The following is a 19,070-nucleotide window of genomic DNA, read 5'->3' on the forward strand; positions in this document are numbered from 1 at the left end:
AAAGTCGGGATCGAGCTTAAGCGACTTTCCAATGAGTCCGGTGAGGTAGGCAAGTGCTTTGACATTACAAAGGTACGGTGGAATGTTTCTTAGTCTCACCCACACTTGTTTGGATTGTGGCGGTTTGCTATTGATGTCCATTTCTTCATTCCATTTGGCGAGCTTGAAACATAAGCTAAACATGAAGGTTAAATATGAGTCGGCAATGGCTTGGGCTTCGGTCTCTATGCCAAAAGTGAGGAAGAAATAGCCAAAGTCGTTGACTTTGACTTTTTTAAATCCCTTTTCGCTCCATTGTCGGAAAAGGGCGGCATTGATTGCTCGGAATGGGGCCTTGTGGGTGCCCATGAAGTGACCGACGACAACTCGCTTCCAATCGTTGACGCATTCCTCTTCAATTTCTAGGGGAAGTTCGATTTGGAGAAGGTGTTCGAGCGTTTTAATTTTTAGACTAGGATCCACATTGAGCTTGCCTTCATTAGCTGTCCCGTTTTTTCCCCAAACCTTATTAGTTTGCCATGTTCGGTTTGCATTTGTTTGTGTAGTGTAGGCATAGGTTTTGGGGCACTTGTAGAACTCTCTCATGACACTAACCGACCACAGAACGATTTTCTCGTATTCGGCTTTGTCGAATGAGTTCAAATCTTGCTCAAATCGGATTTTAAATTGGCAAATGATTTTCTCGCTCCTTTCATTGGTCATGACAAGTTCATGTCTTTGGAACTTGGCGAGGGATTTGAGAATTTGGTTCCTAATGCCCGCCAGATTTTCGATTTCATTTCGTCCCATGGTCCACGACTTATCGGGGATTTGAGCGGTCGGGGTGGGGATGTCGTGACATGTCGTAGTGGCTGAGGTGAGCCCGACTGGAAAAACAGCATCGTGACCGGTCAGGGTGGCAGCGACATGGCATGTCGAAAGAGTAGCGCTACTGGTTTGGTTGATAGCAACTAGGACGGTGGGGGTGGAGGATACGTGACCGGTCAAGGGAGGGGCGTCATGGCCAGTTGGGAGATGAGTCGGGAGATGGGCGCGACCACTTGATAGACCAGCCATGTGAATGGTCGATGCAACAGTTGGATTGAAGGTAGTGTCATCTACATAAGAAGCATTGTGACCGGTCAAACACCTAGAAGAAGTGGCAGCCATTTCAACCAATTTCTCTAGATTCCCTTTATTTTTCCTTGTGCTTTTAGGTCGGTTAAGCAGGCTGGTCGAGCGGAGGCTGGACGAGCGTAGACTCATCGTGGCTTATCCTGTGCAGTAGACAGCCAAATGCCTTAGCAACTATCAACAATTCAGACCAGCCTGATTAAGGAGCAAACTGCACAATAAACGGCAACCAGCAGATCCCAAAAAACAGCCAAAAGAAACCAAAACCAGAAACAATAGTCAAAACGAATTGCACAACAGAACGTCACTAGACAATATTGTGTCGTCCGTGCAGATCGGGTCGTCTCGTCTGTGCCTATTATGTTGTCTGTGCTGATCGAGTTCAATTTCTATTTTTCTTTATATGTCCACAATTGGACTTTTAAAACCCAAAAATTATGAAATCGATTTCTTTGTGTTCACAAAATTAATTTGAGACCATAAAAAAATTATTTTCATTTTTTGATTCTTTTTCCGATTTTCACATTTTTATCTTTTATTCAAGACATTCGTTTTTGTTTTCTTTTTAATTATCCTTGTTATCCTTAACATATGATATGACATAAGTTTGATATTTTTAGACCGAATAGGGTATTGACAAAAAAAAATTATAAGTGTAAAAATATTTCTAAAATAATGCCAAAATATACGAAGTAGAGACCCTCTATTTTGGAATGGTCACGTGAGACGTAGCGTTAATGTTTTTTCACGTATAACCAAGCACCGAACATCTAAGGAATTTCTTTTCTAAAATCGTTATTGTTTTACACGTTAATATTTATTTTCCTAATTTTGTGAGAAAATTAAGGTGGCGACTCTTGAAGTCAATTCTTTTCCAAGGCCTTGATTGATTTATTTTTTCATTTCAAAAATCGAAGATAATTTAAAATATTTATTATTTATTTTCTTTTTGAAAAACAATCGGGCGGGTGATTTTCAAACGTATACAATGGTCGGACGTGAAATATTTTATGAAGAAATGTATTAGTCGATGACAACATTATAACATGTTGATAAGATTATCCTTCTTGCCAAAAAAATTCAATATTTCATTTTAAAAAAAATAATGGAAGTTCATCTTGAGTTCCCTTCGTTATAATTAATAGCCGATTTTAAGAGAGTAGATAATAAAAGTTTATTTAGGATTTTATCGGGTTAATAGTTGTTCTTGAAGAAGAACACATTATGTTTGTAAAAATCATTTTGGTGTTATAAGAGCATCTCCAATAGTGCTGCAAACGCATACCCAAAATGGGTTTTCTTCTCCAACCGAACTGCAAAACCAAACCCAAAATGAGATTTCTCATTTTCCCTCTTCAAAAAACCCAAATATGCGTTGCTACTGTTCACAAACGCATATATATTTTTTTTTTTTGCATTTTAGCCCTTTAACTTTTACTTAATTAATTTTATATATTAAACTTACTTATATAATTTATTTATATTTTAATTTATTTATATTTTAATTTATTTATATGTTTTATTTATTTATATGTTTTATTTATTTATATTTTATTTTTATATTATATTTTATATTAAGTTTATTTATATAATTATTAATTTAATTTATATAATATTTTTTATATAACATAAATTTATAATATAATTAAAAAAAATTATAATAATATTAAAAAAAAATTTTAATATATATATATATATTATATATATTATTTTAATAAATTTTTATAATTAATTAATATTTAAGTTTAAAATATTTGGATGATATTATAATATTGTGGTGTAATTTATAAGTTTGTAAAAGATATGGGTTATATTAAAAAGTTATAAAAGTTGATGTAAGAATGAATATTATAAGAATATTCTTTTGGGTTTGAGAATGGGTTTTTCGGTTGGAGTAGAATTACTGTTTGATGTGACATTTACACTAAAATGAGTTTGAAAATGGGTTTTTCGGTTGGAGATGGTCTAAACCATATGAAATTGTAACATGATTATACTATTCACATACACTAATATACACATACACTATATATGTGTGAATAATATAATTATGCGCAGGGTCAAACATTTATGGAATTAATTCGAAAACAAATTCGAATTACAAATTTTGATTAACTATTTCAATTTAAATTAAATTCGGATTTAATTTAAATAATCTCATTTATTTAAAGTAATTTAAATTAAAATATATTTTTTTTTCTTGCTAACGGGTTTCTCTCCCCCCTAACAAATACTCAGAAGTCCTGTTCATTCCTTCTTTCTACAGATCCGGCAGATCTGGCAATAAATTTCTGTTTTATATTGTTAAAACTTTGATGATATTTTATTTGGTATGAATTATAAAAAAAAATTAAATTAATTATAGTCTTTTTTTTCTTACATATATAAAAATATAAATATAAATAAAATTATATATAATATACTTAAATTACTTTAATTAAATATAAATAAAATAAAATGAATTAATTAATTAATCATAAAAATAATATCAAGTTAACACTTAAGAAAATATTTTTTAGATTGAATTGCGAAACTATATTCAATCAAATTTATATTTGATTCGTATTATTTATGAGCCTGAAAAATAATAAATTTAATTTTGTAACTTTTTGTATTAATTATTGTAATATAAAACTTTAATTTTAAATAGCTTAATACAAACCCTAAACGATTAGGAGGACGCAAATATTATTGACCGAATCTCATTAAATATATATAAAAAATTGTTTTTATTATTTTAGATTGCATGTATAGTTAATTTGACCAATAATAAATATTAGATCATTTCTAGAGAATTATTAACTTTGTTTTTGTGAGAATGCAAATGATATCGAAAGTTTTTTGTTTTGAGTCCCACCCGCACATTGTTTATGGTTTTGAGGAAATCGACTATAGATGTTTTTCTTAAGTCTCCTCGTTTCAAGTTAGAGAACAATTTGAGAAAGTTGAGAATAAATTTCTGTCTTAATTTTCTTTAATTTTCGAATCGTTAACTAATTTTGAAAAAGTAAACTTTGATTATTTGTCTTAAGTTTAATTTCCGACAATATTTAGGAAGTAGGTGAATAATAGTTCATATTAGGAAAGTTTAAATTATTTTTTATTTTGATGATTACAATTTGTTTAGAATCTTTTCAGATTTAGTTGATTGTTATTATTAAAGAGGAAAACATTCCGTTTATAGAAAACGAGGAAGCAATATGATAGTCCAAATTCATTTGTTTTCTAAAGGACTTAGTGAAATTCACTACATGGAGAAGAGTATTAATGCATGAGAAACTTAGAAGAAGAAATATTATATTGAAGATGAAAAGGAGTGGCTGAAACAAAAGAAATGCGCATCCGGGGAATCGAACCCCGGTCAGTACCGTGGGAGGGTACTATGATACCACTACACCAGATGCGCTTCTTGAAATTTAACAATCCGAGCTCAAATCTGTTGTTTTATAAATCTGATGCTCCACGCCCTAACAATCCCACGTATATAAAAACATAATCTTTTGTATATATATATTGTGATTAAATTTAGAAAATAATTATAACCCACCTAAAATTTAAGCATACATAACAAACTGGTGTAATTTTAGTTAATATAATGAAAGAAAATTAATTTTGAGTTTACTGTTTCATTTTATCTCCGCACAAAAGTAGGCATATACAACGTGATCTAATACTTACTTACACTTAAAACTAACCCTACTCTCTTCTCTTTCACATCTCTCGACACATGTCCCAATTCAACCATCCAAATCTCCTTCCCATCTATATATAATAAAACCATCACCTTAACTAAATACTAGTATTAAACTATTAAACTACTAAACTACTAGAAATGACAAACCCTAAAGTCTTCTTCGACATGCAGATCGGCGACACTCCGGCCGGTCGAATCATTATGGAGCTTTACGCCGACACCACTCCCCGTACAGCCGAGAATTTTCGTGCACTCTGTACAGGAGAGAAAGGTGTAGGTAATTCCGGTAAGCCATTGAATTATAAGGGATCTGTTTTCCACCGGGTGATACCTGGATTCATGTGTCAAGGAGGAGATTTTACTGCTGGTAATGGTACTGGTGGTGAATCAATCTATGGTTCTAAATTTGCTGATGAAAATTTTGTTAAGAAACACACTGGTCCTGGAGTTCTGTCAATGGCGAATGCTGGACCGGGAACAAATGGATCTCAGTTCTTTATTTGTACGGCGAAGACGGAATGGCTTGATGGGAAACATGTTGTGTTTGGGCAAATTGTGGAGGGGTTGGATGTTGTTAAGGCGGTGGAGAAGGTTGGTTCGAGCTCTGGGAAAACGTCGAAGGTCGTGACAATCGCCGATTGTGGCCAGCTTTGAATTATTCTATTTATTTTTCTTAGGGTTAATGGTTGATTTTGTAGTCTTTTTTAATATTATGGATTATCAATAACTCTTTTCTAAATAAGGTCTTACCCATTTCATCCAATTTAAATGTGTCATCACTAAACAAAAAAAATATCCCAAACATTAAAATGTTATTTTTTAATTTATTGTTTTTTTTAATATATTTTTTTATTTATTTGTAAAGGCCTTCCTCTTAGTTGTCTCTAGCTCAAAAAATATATAATAAAAAGTATTTTATTTATTTATTATAACGAGTTAGTTCTCATTAATTCAAATAACTATACATTATTAATATAAAATTAAAATTACCCCAACTCTAGCTCTCAAGTAATTTGATTAAATGACCCTCAAAAAGGGTATTCTCAAAAGTAACATCATAATTTGATTTTTTAAATATAACTTTTTTTTTAAAAAAATTTTGGACAATTTTACCCTTACTTATTTTGTTATATTTTTTATTCTCTTTTCCTTCCCCCCATTTCTCTGTTTTCTTTCCCCTCTCTTCCCCCCGCGACCGTTACTCTTCCCACGACTCTCACGCCCCAAGCCGACTCCCCCAACTACAATCATCCCTGACTCCCCGACGATCGCCAAGATGCTTCCAGCCTGACTCCCTCACGATCGTTGGACGCTTACCCCTCGAGCCCGACTATCCGACGATCGCCAAACGCTTCCAGGCCGACTCTTCAACGATCGCCAAGCCCTGGACGCTGAGCCCGTCTCCCCGATGTTCGCCCAGCATTTTTGAGGTTAGTTCGACTACTCCTCCATCTCTTGCATGTTGAGTATGAAAGGTTTTAGGGTTTTTGTTTAGAGTATAGGCTTTAGTGAGTTCTATTATTTTGGTTTGAAATGCTTTGATCTGAGAAATGTATAGTCTTTCCTTAATCTGAATGGTTTGTGAATATTTTCTTGTGGGTAATTGAATTGCGTGGTGCGCCAACACAATTGTGTGGTACGCCAACACAATTGCGTGGTACGCAATTGAATTGCGTGATACACAATTGAGTTGCGTGGTACGCAAATGCATTGTGTGGTACGTACGCAAATGCATTGCGTGGTACGTACACAAATGCAATTTTCCTGGTTTGCGTTTGACATTGTGTACGTACGAAAATCCATTATTAATGATTTTACTAGCCGTGTTTCATGGAAATCCACCGACACCAGCTTGGCAAAGATAAATAAGATGTTTACTCACCATGATCTTTTGGATAGGGCTTTGCAGACCCAATTCCATTATTTATTCAAAGCCCCAACATTATTTTTTTCAGGAACCATACTCCATCAAATGCTTATTAGGAAAATCAGCTCAAATTTGAAGGAGATAAAGTTCTTGGTCAATGGTGAGGAGGTCGGCTGGGGCATAAAGGATTATGCCTTTGTGACAGGCCTCAACTTTGGCAGATTTTCTTTGGTGGAAAACATGGAGGTTGAAGAATGTCCACCCCTTGTCCGCAAATATTTTAAGGATAAAATGGATGTTAGACTGAAAGAGGTTCAATCCATTTTCGTCGAATGCTCTGATAAGGAGGATTCGTGGAAGATGGGGCTCATATTCTTTATTTACCAGTATCTGTTCATAGATGATAATAGGAGGAAGGTAAGTTTCAGAATCTTTCGCATGGTGGAGGACATGGAAATGTTCCTCCAATTTCCATGGGGAAAGGTGTCTTTCAAAACAACCCTGCAGAGTATTGACAAAGATATGAAACACCTCCGGTGGTTATATCTCGCCAAGAAGATAACCTGGAAGAAGAAAAGCGTCTGTGATGTCGCTTATACTTTACATGGGTTCGCACTAGCCTTCCAAGTGTGGACCTATGAGCTTATCAATACATTTGCCCCCAAATTTGCTGAAATGACACAGCAAGATCCTACAATCCCAAGGATAGTGCTCTATACATCTTACACGAGTTATTCCCTACAAGAGGTATTCACTGTCCTTCAGAAGTGCAATGTTCTCAGCAAAATTGATGAGTCTGAGGAGGAGAAGAGGAAGTACTCTAGGGACGATTTTGAAGATATGAAAGGCAACATTTATGATGAATTCTTTGAATTGGATGGGAGGAAAAGAAAGATTGAAGGTTGTGAAGAAGATGAAAAAGATGAAAGGACTCCCAAACTGCCAGTCAAGAAGAGGAGACTTATTAGTCCCTAACTCTCTGAAGTTAACGATGAAACTAGCCAAGACAGCTCTCATCATGTCCCCTCTGTGACGACTCCTCAAACTAATGAAGAAAATTCTACATCTAGTGCGCCTAATCGAGTGTCTCAAGCCCATACTGATGCCAAACTTGATGAGCTCACAAAGGATGTAAATGAGATTAAAATTGAAATCAAGATCATCAAGGAGAATCAACATCTTATAATCACATTATTTGGGAAATAAAGGGACAAAAAATAGTGGAGGAGAAGAAAATGAAGTGGCAAGTACTGCACTTGATACTAAGAAGAGGAAGAATGAGGAGATGAAGAAGATGAAGCAGGAAGAGGAAATGAAGAAGATGCAGGAGATGAAGAAGAGGAAGGATGAGGAGATGATGAGAAAGAAGGAGGAGAAGAATGAGAGGCTCATGAAGTTGGCCAAGAAGAGGAAGGCGGAGGAGTTGGCCAAGAAGAAGGAGTTGGTCAAGAAGAGGGAGTTGGCCAAGAAGAGGAAGGCGGAGATGGCAGCCAAGGTATAATTGCGCACCACGCACACCACCATGCACACCACCACGCACAACGAACCCCACCACGCACCACGCATACCACCACGCACCCCACCACGCCCCACGCACCGCACCTCACAAAATGTATATTAATCTCATTTCATTTTTGATTGTGCAGGACGAGGAGAATGATGAGGATGACAAGGAGAATGACAAAGGTCTTACCCATTTCATAATTTTTAATATTATGGATTATCAATAACTCTTTTTCTAAATAAGGTCTTACCCATTTCATCCAATATAAATGTGTCATCACTAAACAAACAAAAAAAACATCCTAAGAACATTACAATGTTTTTTTATTTATTTATTGTTTTTTTAGTATAATTATTTTTTTTTCTTTTAAAGGCCTTCCTCTTAGTTGCCCTGCCCCTAGCTCAAAAAATATATTATAAAGAATATTTTATTTATTTATTATAACGAGTTATGTAGTTCTCATTAATTCAAATAACTATACATTCTTAATATAAAAATTAAAATTACCTCCACTAAGTAGCTAGCTCTCAAGCTTTCTACATTAATAAAATAAAAAATTAAATTATGAAGAAAGATAATGAAATATAAAAGAAAAGTTTATAAGGAAAATAATTTTAATATATTAATCAATATTATATTTAGTTCATATTAAAATTTTGGTTTTTTTTATTAATTTAAATTATATTGTTTTAAATTAATATTAAATTATATTAATGATAATATAATATATAAATCAATAGTAAATTATTTATTATTTATAAATAATATTAAAAATATTATAATGATTAATATTTAGAAAATTAGTATGTATAAATTAGAGCGGAGAATGAGTCAAACTACTCATAAGTCGCTCGTGAACAGCTCGATCAAAACTCGCTTTGTACTTAATTTTGACCAAGCTGAGTTGAGCTTGAGTTGACTCGTTTAATAATCTAGTCGAGCTCAAGCTTAGATAATACTTGTTCCATGATTTGTCGAGCTTTTTCAAGCTTATACTAAATAATATTTTTTTTAATTTTAATATTAACCTAAAATTTAAAACAAATATTATTCACCCTATCCCTTTCCAAAGTTCATATGTCATACCCACATCATTATATCCTATTACATAAAAAAAATTAAAATTAGAAACTTTAATTCTCTAATTCGTCGTCGTTAAAATAATATATTATATTCTAATAATCATATCATATATTTTTATGTGTATTCCTCTTTTTTTCCTATCTCTCACTTATTAAAAGTATTTTTCTATTTTCATTATTTATTTCACTTATTCACAAGCATTCTTCCCTCTTCACCATTTCTCACTTATTCACAAACACATTTCCTTCTTCAGTTATTTCATTTTTTTATACTATTTTATTCGAGAATTAGTAAACTCAAGTTACTCAATTTTTACTTTCGTTGAATAGGTACGTAAGTTTGATATTTCGTTTTGAAAATAAATTTTGGTTTAAGTCCAGTCTCAAGTTTAAAAATTTAATTTTAGTTCAAACTTTTTAAAAAAAAATCGAACTTGTATGTAAATAGTCGAGTCGAGCTCAATTTTATAAACTCGTTCGAACTTGAATTCAAACCCAACTAATAAATACTTAATCGAATCGAACTCGAGCCCAAGTTGATTCGAGCTCGACTCATTTGTCGCCCTAGTATATATGTTGCATAAATATATAAAATATTATATAATATTATATTAATATTAAATATTATTATAAATAAATAAATTATGATTAAGGAATGAATAAGCTCAAACAAACTCATCTTAAAAGATGAAAAGATTCTTATAAAGAAAAGAAATTTTTTAATTATAAATATAGATATAACATCCTTAAAACCTTATATTATATAAGAGGATAAATAGTTTACAAGTTTAGATGACTCTTTTTATAGTTTATAAATTTAAATGATTTTTTTTTCTTTTAAAATTTAAAAGAATAAATTATAAATTATGGTTAAATTGTTATTTTTGTATGAAAAGTTGGACATAATATATAATTTTTTTAAAAGGATAGATACCAAAATTATATTTTGACTTGTACAAAAATAAAGAGAATTAAATTAAAATGTCAACAAATACTTACAATTTTCAAATAAGTGCACTTTTCCATATATAATTTTGTAACTTGAGTGATAAAATTGAACATAATAGTAAAAGTCAGGGCCTAAGAATGCAGTTTATTAGTATAACATGTGTAACAATATTTTATTTCAAAATTTGATTAATTTAATTAATAATAAAATATTGAATTATTTCATATCTGAACAAGATCTTTATAACAAAATCAAGATCCAAGTTCAATCTGAATATTTATTAGCTTTATTTGGTTGCTAAAAATAAATAAATTTTTAATCTGAAAATCAAGATCTCATTTCAAACTGAATATTTATATGCTTGTATTTGGTTGCTAAAAATAAATATACTTTCAATCTGAAAATCAAGATCTTATTTCAAGTTAAATATATATATGCTTTGGTCGCTAAGAATAAATAAATTAACTAAACTTAGAGATCCAACTAATATTTTATTTTAATTATAACAATTTTTAAAAGAAAAAATATTATAAATAATAATGTCTATAATATATAGTTTATAAACAATGTCTTGCTATTATTTTCTGAACTAGTAATAGTAAACATGTATTTTGATATAATTTATTTAGTATATAAATTCATAAAATGATTGGATTAAATAATTATGTTAGATTAAAGTTGGATAATTAACTTAAGATAATTAACCAACACTATAAAATTACCTGATTTTAATCATTTTTAGGATAAATAATCAAAAAAAAAAAGAAATTGTTAGATCAAATTAATATAGGACACTTCCTAGAATGATTCTACCATATTTTGATAATTTAACTTAAATAATCAAAAAGAAAAAAATTGTTAAATTAAAGTCTTTGATTAATTTTAAAATGTATCAATAAAACTAAGTAGTGTTATTGATTTTAGGTAGGGTCAAAGTGAAGAAAACCGAAAAGGAAAATCGTCTAGCATTTGTCCAAATCGGTTTTTGGATAAGTGCTTCCGGTTTTATGTTCGACTTTGGTATTTTAGAGAAGCGCTTCCGGTTTTATCTGAGTTCAGCTTTTTTGCAGAAGCGCTTCGGTATTCTTGATCGGCTCGGCTTCTGCTAAGCACTTCTGGTTTTATCTAAGTTCAGCTTTTTTGCAGAAGAGCTTCGGTATTCTTGATCGGCTCGGCTTCTACTAAGCGCTTCTGGTTTTATCTAAGTTCGGTATTCTGAAGAAGCGCTTCGGTATTTTGATTGGCTCGACTTCTCAAAAGCGAGTCCAGTATTATATTAACTTCGGTATTTTAGAAGGCCTTCAAGTATTTAACCAGTTTGGTTTTATATCAGCGTGTCCGGTATTTTAACTAGTTTGGTTTTATATTAGCGCGTTCGGTATTTTAACCAGTTCAGTTTTATGTTAGCTTCCGGTATTTAACCAGTTCGGTTTTATACAAGGCCTTCCGATATTTGATTAAATTTGATATTTAATCAAATTTGGTTTTATGAAGAGTTTTCGGTTCTTGATCAAATTCAGTATTTGATTAAGCATTCGGTATTGGTAGTTTGACACATCAGCAGAGATAATCCTATAGAAGACTGCCATGTGTCAAGATATAATTCAAATTACATGTGTTGTATGTTTCCAGTACACCACGATCTCCTAAAGGATATTCGGCGTAGTATCTTCATCCAGTACATCCACGTTCTCATGGATATTCTCTGATGTACTACCTTGGCACACATCCAACCGAAATAGGACATGTGTCCTCTAAAGCAAATCTATCCGTTGAGTTGTTATCTATTTAAGAAGAAGTTTGAGGACAATTTGCACCTACCGTTCTAACGACCTTTTGAGCAATCAACCCCGATTCTATCACAATTTCTTACGAGTCTTAAGCTTTTCTGCAATCAAGCTCTAAAATCTACAAGTTTGCTAGATCATTAAGTTGTATAACATACTGTTCTTTCTGTGTGTGATTTCAGTATTGTAAGTTAAACAGAGGTTGTTCTGTTTAACAGAGTGTTGTGTGCTAGGAGTTCGGAAAGAAGCGGTATCTAAGTCTTGGTTGTCCGACTGGGCACGCGTTGTAGTCAAACCAAATCTTCTAGTATATATCTTTCTCAAGGTTGAGAAGAAGTGGTGACGTAGGAGAGTTTGCTTTGATCATCCATAAACAAACTTTGTGTCTTGTGTTCTTTTCTTTTCGAATCTTCCAACCCCTTTTCTGACACTTCAAGTCTAAATAAACAATTTCGCACTTGACTTTGGTCAAGAGTTTGTGACGACTTGCGAAGAATAGAAACATATATTAACTTCTAACAGAGTTAATATCAAACGAATATTTTCGCAGTTAACAATACTTGGTCAACCCCCTACTATTGTTGACTCATTTCTAACAAGTGGTATCAGAGCAAGGGTTTCTATTCTCAAGCAATGAGATATCATCATGTCTTTCATTATCAAGCCTCCCATGTTCATAAATGAAGAGTATGGTGATTGGAAGATTCGCATGCAGGTGCATCTTGCATCCCAAGACAACGATATGTGGTATGTTATCATGAATGGTCCAATAAAGATCTACAAAGCCAGCTCATCCACCACTGCTGCTGATGGCATTTCTCACCCCGTTGAGAAGCCTTAACATGAGTGGACAGTTGAAGACAAAAGGAAGGCCAACCTTGATGACATGACCAAGAACATCTTATACAAAACTTTTAACAAGAACATGTTTAGCAAAATTAAAGAATGTTCTACTGCCAAGGAGATATGGGAAAAGATTATCCTACATTGTGAGGGCAATGAGCAAATAAGAGAGAATAAACTCATGGTTGCTACTTAGAAGTTTGATAATATCAAGATGCATCCCGGGGAGACGCTGAACGAATTTGACGAGCGCTTCACCAGCATTGTCAATGAACTTTCCACTCTAGGAAAGGTCTATGGCAATAAAGAAATCATTGTCAAGGTGTTGAAGGATCTTACCACTACTTGGGACATTAAGACTATGGTGATGAGGGAGTCCAGAAACCTCCACAAGATGGAGTTGCACGACATATTTACCGATCTGAAAGCCCATGAGTTCGAGATGAACTCAAGGAATGAAGACGAGCCCTCATCCTCGACCTCGACGAGCCCTCATCCTCGACCTCGACTAAGGCGTTGGTGTCCTCTGTGGAGCCAACAATTCCCTCACCCATCAAGTCGGCTGAGCAGCTCAGCGAAGATGCGATGATAATGTTTGTCAAGAAGTTTGGCAAATTTTTGAGAAATAATCAATCAAACCCTTCTTTTAATAACAACAATAACTCTAATGATCATAAGGCTAACGTCCGTTGTTTTAACTGTGACACTTTAGATCACTACAAGTCGCAATGTTGGAAGCCAAGAAGAGATGATAAAAAGTCAGTTGATCAGAAACAAAAGGAGGATCATAAATCATCCAAGCATAAGAAGGATTAAAAAGCTATGTTGGTAGAGGAAAGCAGAAGCAAGTGGGCGCAAAGCGATTCGAACTCCAGTTCCTCAAGTGACAATGATGACGAAGAAGTCAAGTGCTTCATGGCTAATGATGAAGAGGTATTTGACTTTGCCTCTGAAGAGTTCACTCGAGACGACTTGATTACTGCACTCAATGACATGGTCATTGAGTATATAAGAAATTTTTTGATTTCATTTCAACTCAACTAGACAACTTAACCGGTGAAACAAATGAACTATCCTATGAGAACGAGAAGCTCAAGGAGACAGTTCAACTGTTGACCAAAGAAAACGAGAGAGCCAACTATGTGATCCCTGCATTGACGAAGTTTAGGGATGCAGTCAATCAGATGACAAGTCAACTAAGACCTGCCAAATGCAAATTTGGTCTAGGCTATGACGACAACAACCCAGACAAGTCATGCAAGAAGTTGAAACCCATGAAAGACAAACTTCCCTCTATAAGTTTTGTTAAGGGTACCTCAACTGACACTCAAGTGACTTACGATGCAGATGAGTCAATAACTAAAAAGGAATTGAAATATGTGGAGCCAACTGACAAGTCACGGTGGCTTAATCTTGAGATAAGGAAAGTCAGTCGGTCAGCTGGACGTAAACTTGACAGACGGCCGAGAAGGCCTCATCAAAAAGCATCCTCAAAACATATTAACTCATCGAAAGGCAGATAGAGAGATGTCAAGTCTAATGCAAGTAAAATTATTAAGACAAACACTAGGAGATCCATCAAAGTAACACAAATATGGATCCCTAAAGAACTAATTAATCGTGGACCTATCAAATATGGGTACTAGATTTGTTATTGTCTATGAATGTAGATAAAATAGGACTATAGTGTGGAAGATTTGTTATAAACATTTTTGGGTCTTCTAGACCTTAATTAATTTTTCTAAAAACATGGCATGCATAAATTTAGGGAGAACCTTTTTCTCTTAAAAATATTTCTATTGCATTTGTTTTTATAAAAACTCCATGCATGAATTTAGGGAGTGATTTTCTCTATAAAACCGATTTTATTGTATGATTTTATGAAATATTTCTTGCATAAGTTTAGACATATATAACCGGACGGTTTTCTCATTTTAAACCGATCAGATCATTCGACCGAAACCATTGTAGATCGGATCGAAACCGTTTAAGCAACTAGGAATTTAAGCCAGTCGGTTCTTACAATTTGAACAAAATACCGATCAATCAGTTTTCGCTATAAGCGAAAGCGGTATTTTTCTCAAATAAATAACCGATTTCTTAATTACAGGATATGCGAACAACTCATTCTTTTCGGCTATTTACATGAAAATTTCGGTAGTCTCATCTACGCATTAAAATGGGACAACTGTCTTATTTTGTCAATGTACCTTTCCATCTCAATTATTGAACAGTCATATTTCAAATAACTTAAAGACAAGTGTCTCTCAATGTTAAAAATATGACTAATATATATGACGGTTCTTTTTCCCTCTATTTCTCTTTCTCTGGACTTTATGATGGTTCTTAAATGACGTCTTCTCTATTAAATGATGACTTTATTGGGAACACGTTTTTAAAATTAAATGACGATCCATTTCAAATTATGAAACTTGTAGCAATATGTCTGTCATACTCTATAAAGAGTAACTTCCATATCTGAAGCAATTCACTATCTTGTTAGCGATTCTAAGTTCCTATCTTCTCTCGCTCTAGAAATCTCCTTGAGATTCCAAACTACTCGCAACCAAAAGTCATCTTCTTCATTCGTGATTTGAAATCAAAAGATGGCATCCTTCGCTCTAAACACTCTGCAAATAAAATTCAAATTTGTCTCCTCTTCGATGATTATATAGATGGTCTCAATTTCGAATCCCTCGAAGCTTTAGGCCTGAAGAAGCTCTCGTGTTATTCCCCATCCTTCTCGAACAAGAAGTTCGTGAGTTCTTTGAGTCTGCAAGGATAATAGGCGATAGGATTATCCTGGCAACAATAAAAGGAGATGAGGTCTCCTTCTCTGAACAAACCTTTGCTCTATTCTTCGAACTTCCATCGGAGGGGCTATTAGAATTTCCCACCTCTCCAAACGATATCCTATCCGAGATGAAGCTAATATTCTCAAATACCTCTATTCCTATCGAAACTCATGAGAATAAGTCTTCCCTAAAACCTGAGTTTTCTATTCTCAATGACATTATTTCCAAATATCTCTTGGCTTAGAAAGCCTCTAATGTCTACTCCCAAAATATTTTTGAAATGATGGTGGTTCTAACTAGGGGTATATCCATCAACTAGTCAAAAATCTTTTTCGATAACTTGGTGAAGCTAATCTCTTTTCCAAGAAAGCCAACTGGGTATGCTGCTTCAACATAATGCTCTCCTACCTCCGAGTTGATGTTGGACTCGGGGTCCGTATTAAGTCTCCCTATGTTTTGGACAATGAAGGAGTCTATAATTATGTCATTAGATTAGGAAGAGAAAAGGTCAAGAGAAGAAGGCTTCTAGGGCCCCAAAGGCATTATGATTTTTAATCTTTTCGTTGATGTCAAAAAGGGAGGGATCCTAATCTTGTTTTATTCCCGTCCTTTTAATTATGAACTCCTTGAATTGATTTGGTTGAATTTTTGAACTTGACTAATCGCATTTCATGAATTGATTATTAACAGGGAAAATCGAATGATACATGTTTAAGATTTAGTCAATTGTTTAATCATTTTTAGGATAAATAATCAAAAGGGAGAAATTGCTAGATATATATCAATGACTTTGATAATTTATTCTAAACATCAAAGAGGAAGAAATTGTTAGATTAGAGTTGATAATTAACTTAGGATAATTAATCAACATTATAAAATTACATGGTTTTGATCATTTTTAAGATAAATAATTAAAAAGGGAGAAATTGTTAGATCAAATTAATATATGACACCTACTATAACGATTCTACCAGCTTTTGATAATTTGGCTTAAATAATCAAAAAGGGAGAAATTATTATTTAAAGTCTTTGATTAATTTTAAAGCGTATCAATAAAACTGAGTAGTGCTATTGATTTTATGTAGGGTCAAAGTGAAGAAAATCGGAAAGAAAATCCGTCCGGTAGTTGATCAAATTCGGTATTTGGTCAACTTCGGTTTTCTGCAGAAGCGCTTCTGGTAGTTTATTCAAATCGGTTTTTGGATAAGCGCTTCTGGTTTTCTACTCGGTTTCGGTTTTCTGTAGAAGCGCATTCGGTAGTTTGTCCAAATCAGTTTTTGGATAAGTGCTTTCGGTTTTATGTTCGGCTTCGGTATTTTGAAGAAGCGCTTCTGGTTTTATCTGAGTTCAGTTTTTTGCAGAAGTACTTCGATAGTCTTGATTGGCTCGGCTTCTGCTAATCGCTTCCGGTTTTATCTGAGTTCGAATTTTTTGCAAAAGCGCTTTGGTATTCTTGATCGGCTCGGCTTCTACTAAGCGCTTCCAGTTTTATCAAAGTTCGGCATTCTGAAGAAGCGCTTCAATATTTTGATCGGCTCGGCTTCTCAAAAGAGAGTTTGGTATTATGTTAACTTCGTTATTGTAGAAGGTCTTCCGGTATTTAACTAGTTCGGTTTTATATCAGCGCGTCTGGTATTTTAACTAGTTCGATTTTATATCAGCGCGTCTGGTATTTAACCAGTTCAGTTTTATACAAGGTCTTCCGGTATTTGATAAATTTGGTATTTAATCAAATTTGGTTTTATGAAGAGTTTTCGGTTCTTGATCAAATTCGGTATTTGATCAAGTATCCGGTATTGGCAGTTTGACACAATAGTAGAGCTAATCCTATAGAAGACTGCCATGTGCCAAGCTAATTCAAATTTCATGTGCTGTACGTTTCTAGTACACCACGATCTCCTAAAGAATATTCGGCGCACTATCTTCATCCAATACATCCACGTTCTAACGGATATTCTCTGATGTACTACCCTGGCACACATCCAACCAAAATAGGACAGGTGTCCTCTGAAGTAAATATGTTCGTTGATCTGTTATCTATTTAATAAGAAGCTGGAGGACAATTTGCACCTACCGTTCTAACGACCTTTTGAAGAAGGGGTGACGTAGGAGAGTTTGCTCCGAACATCCATAAACAAACTTTGTGTCTTGTGTTATTTTCTTTTTGAATCTTCCAACCTCTTTTCTGACGCTTCAAGTCTAAGCAAACAGTTCCGCACTTTGGTCAAAAGTTTTTGACGACTTGCGAAGAATAGAAACATATATTAACTTCTAATAGATTTAATATCAAACGAAGGTTTTAGTGGTTAACAATACTTGGTCAACCCCCTAATATTGTTGACTCCTTTCCTAACATATTAAATATTTGTTTGTATGTAATATTTAAAATATAAATATAATTAATAAGGTAAATTGAGAAATATAATTAAAAAAAAAATTAATTGAATTACATACCCCTAATTATAACATTATATATATTTTTTTAAAATAATTCTCGTTAAATTAGTTAGAGTTACCTATATAAAATTAATTTATAAATAATACAAAATAAAACATATCAAATCAATCAATTATATATATTAAATTGTAATACCAATTTATAAAAATAAGATTTAACAATCCACAATTTGTTGAATCAATCAATTATATATATTAAATTGTAATACCAATTTATAAAAATAAGATTTAACAATCCACAATTTGTTGATGGTCACTCAAAGAACGAAAATTCATTTGAGTTCCTAAAAGATAGTGTTAAAGTAAAACAATCAAAATGAACCAATGAAACGGTAACAAAAGAATTTTTATTAAATATTTTCAAGCGACAGTTAAAATTATTCTTAGCCGATGATTGGTAAGCAACGCCAAAAAATATCAAGTAAAATGATAATTGACCATCTGCATATATGACCAAAATAGTAAAAAAATTTGTACAAATTATGATAGGATAAATATAAAAGCACGTTCATATTAAAGATCAAATCAAATAACTTGTTATTGAAAACATGAAAAACAACCCAAATCGAATAATTTTATCTTTTATGCTATTAAAAAAAAGGGGACAAACATAAACTCGAGAAAACATCAGAAACACAATCGGAGAATATGAACAACAAACGTTTCATTAAAAATTGAAAGTATTATTCAAATTCGGGATAAAAAAAAGTCGATCCGATTATATAAAAATATACCACATTGAACAAATTACAGTACCATCTCAAATCTGAGTGGTATTTTGATTTGTTTCCTTACAAAAAAAAAAACATTTTACTAAAAATGAGTAAAAAATCTTTATAAATTTAATTATTTTAAAATCATGATTATTGTAACATTTAACTTATTAATTATCCCTTTATAATTTAGAAAGAAAAAAAAAACATTCTTATATTTAAACAACTGTTCGTTGTCTTAAAAAAAAAAAAAAACTTGTGGTTGT

General features: G+C 32.9%; 1 protein-coding gene and 1 non-coding gene across 2 annotated transcripts; one reads left to right on the top strand and one right to left on the bottom strand.

The window, feature by feature from the left end:
* Nucleotides 1–4,448: 4,448 nt before the first annotated feature.
* Nucleotides 4,449–4,519, bottom strand: TRNAG-CCC. Its single transcript has one exon. It is a non-coding gene; the product is annotated as a tRNA-Gly (tRNA).
* A 426-nt stretch (nt 4,520–4,945) lies between these two features.
* On the top strand, nt 4,946–5,478 carry LOC124912017 (peptidyl-prolyl cis-trans isomerase-like). The gene has a single exon (XM_047452570.1). It carries the CDS (start codon nt 4,946–4,948, stop codon nt 5,459–5,461), a length of 516 nt encoding a protein of 171 aa, XP_047308526.1. The 3' UTR covers nt 5,462–5,478.
* The last annotated feature ends 13,592 nt before the right edge of the window (nt 5,479–19,070 follow it).

The sequence above is a fragment of the Impatiens glandulifera genome, chromosome 8 (assembly GCF_907164915.1).
Source record: "Impatiens glandulifera chromosome 8, dImpGla2.1, whole genome shotgun sequence".
In the NCBI taxonomy this organism is placed as follows: domain Eukaryota; kingdom Viridiplantae; phylum Streptophyta; class Magnoliopsida; order Ericales; family Balsaminaceae; genus Impatiens; species Impatiens glandulifera.

Coding starts and splice junctions, on each gene's coding strand:
- LOC124912017 (XM_047452570.1), top strand. CDS start 4,946: ATGACAAACCCTAAAGTCTTCTTCGACATGCAGATCGGCGACACTCCG.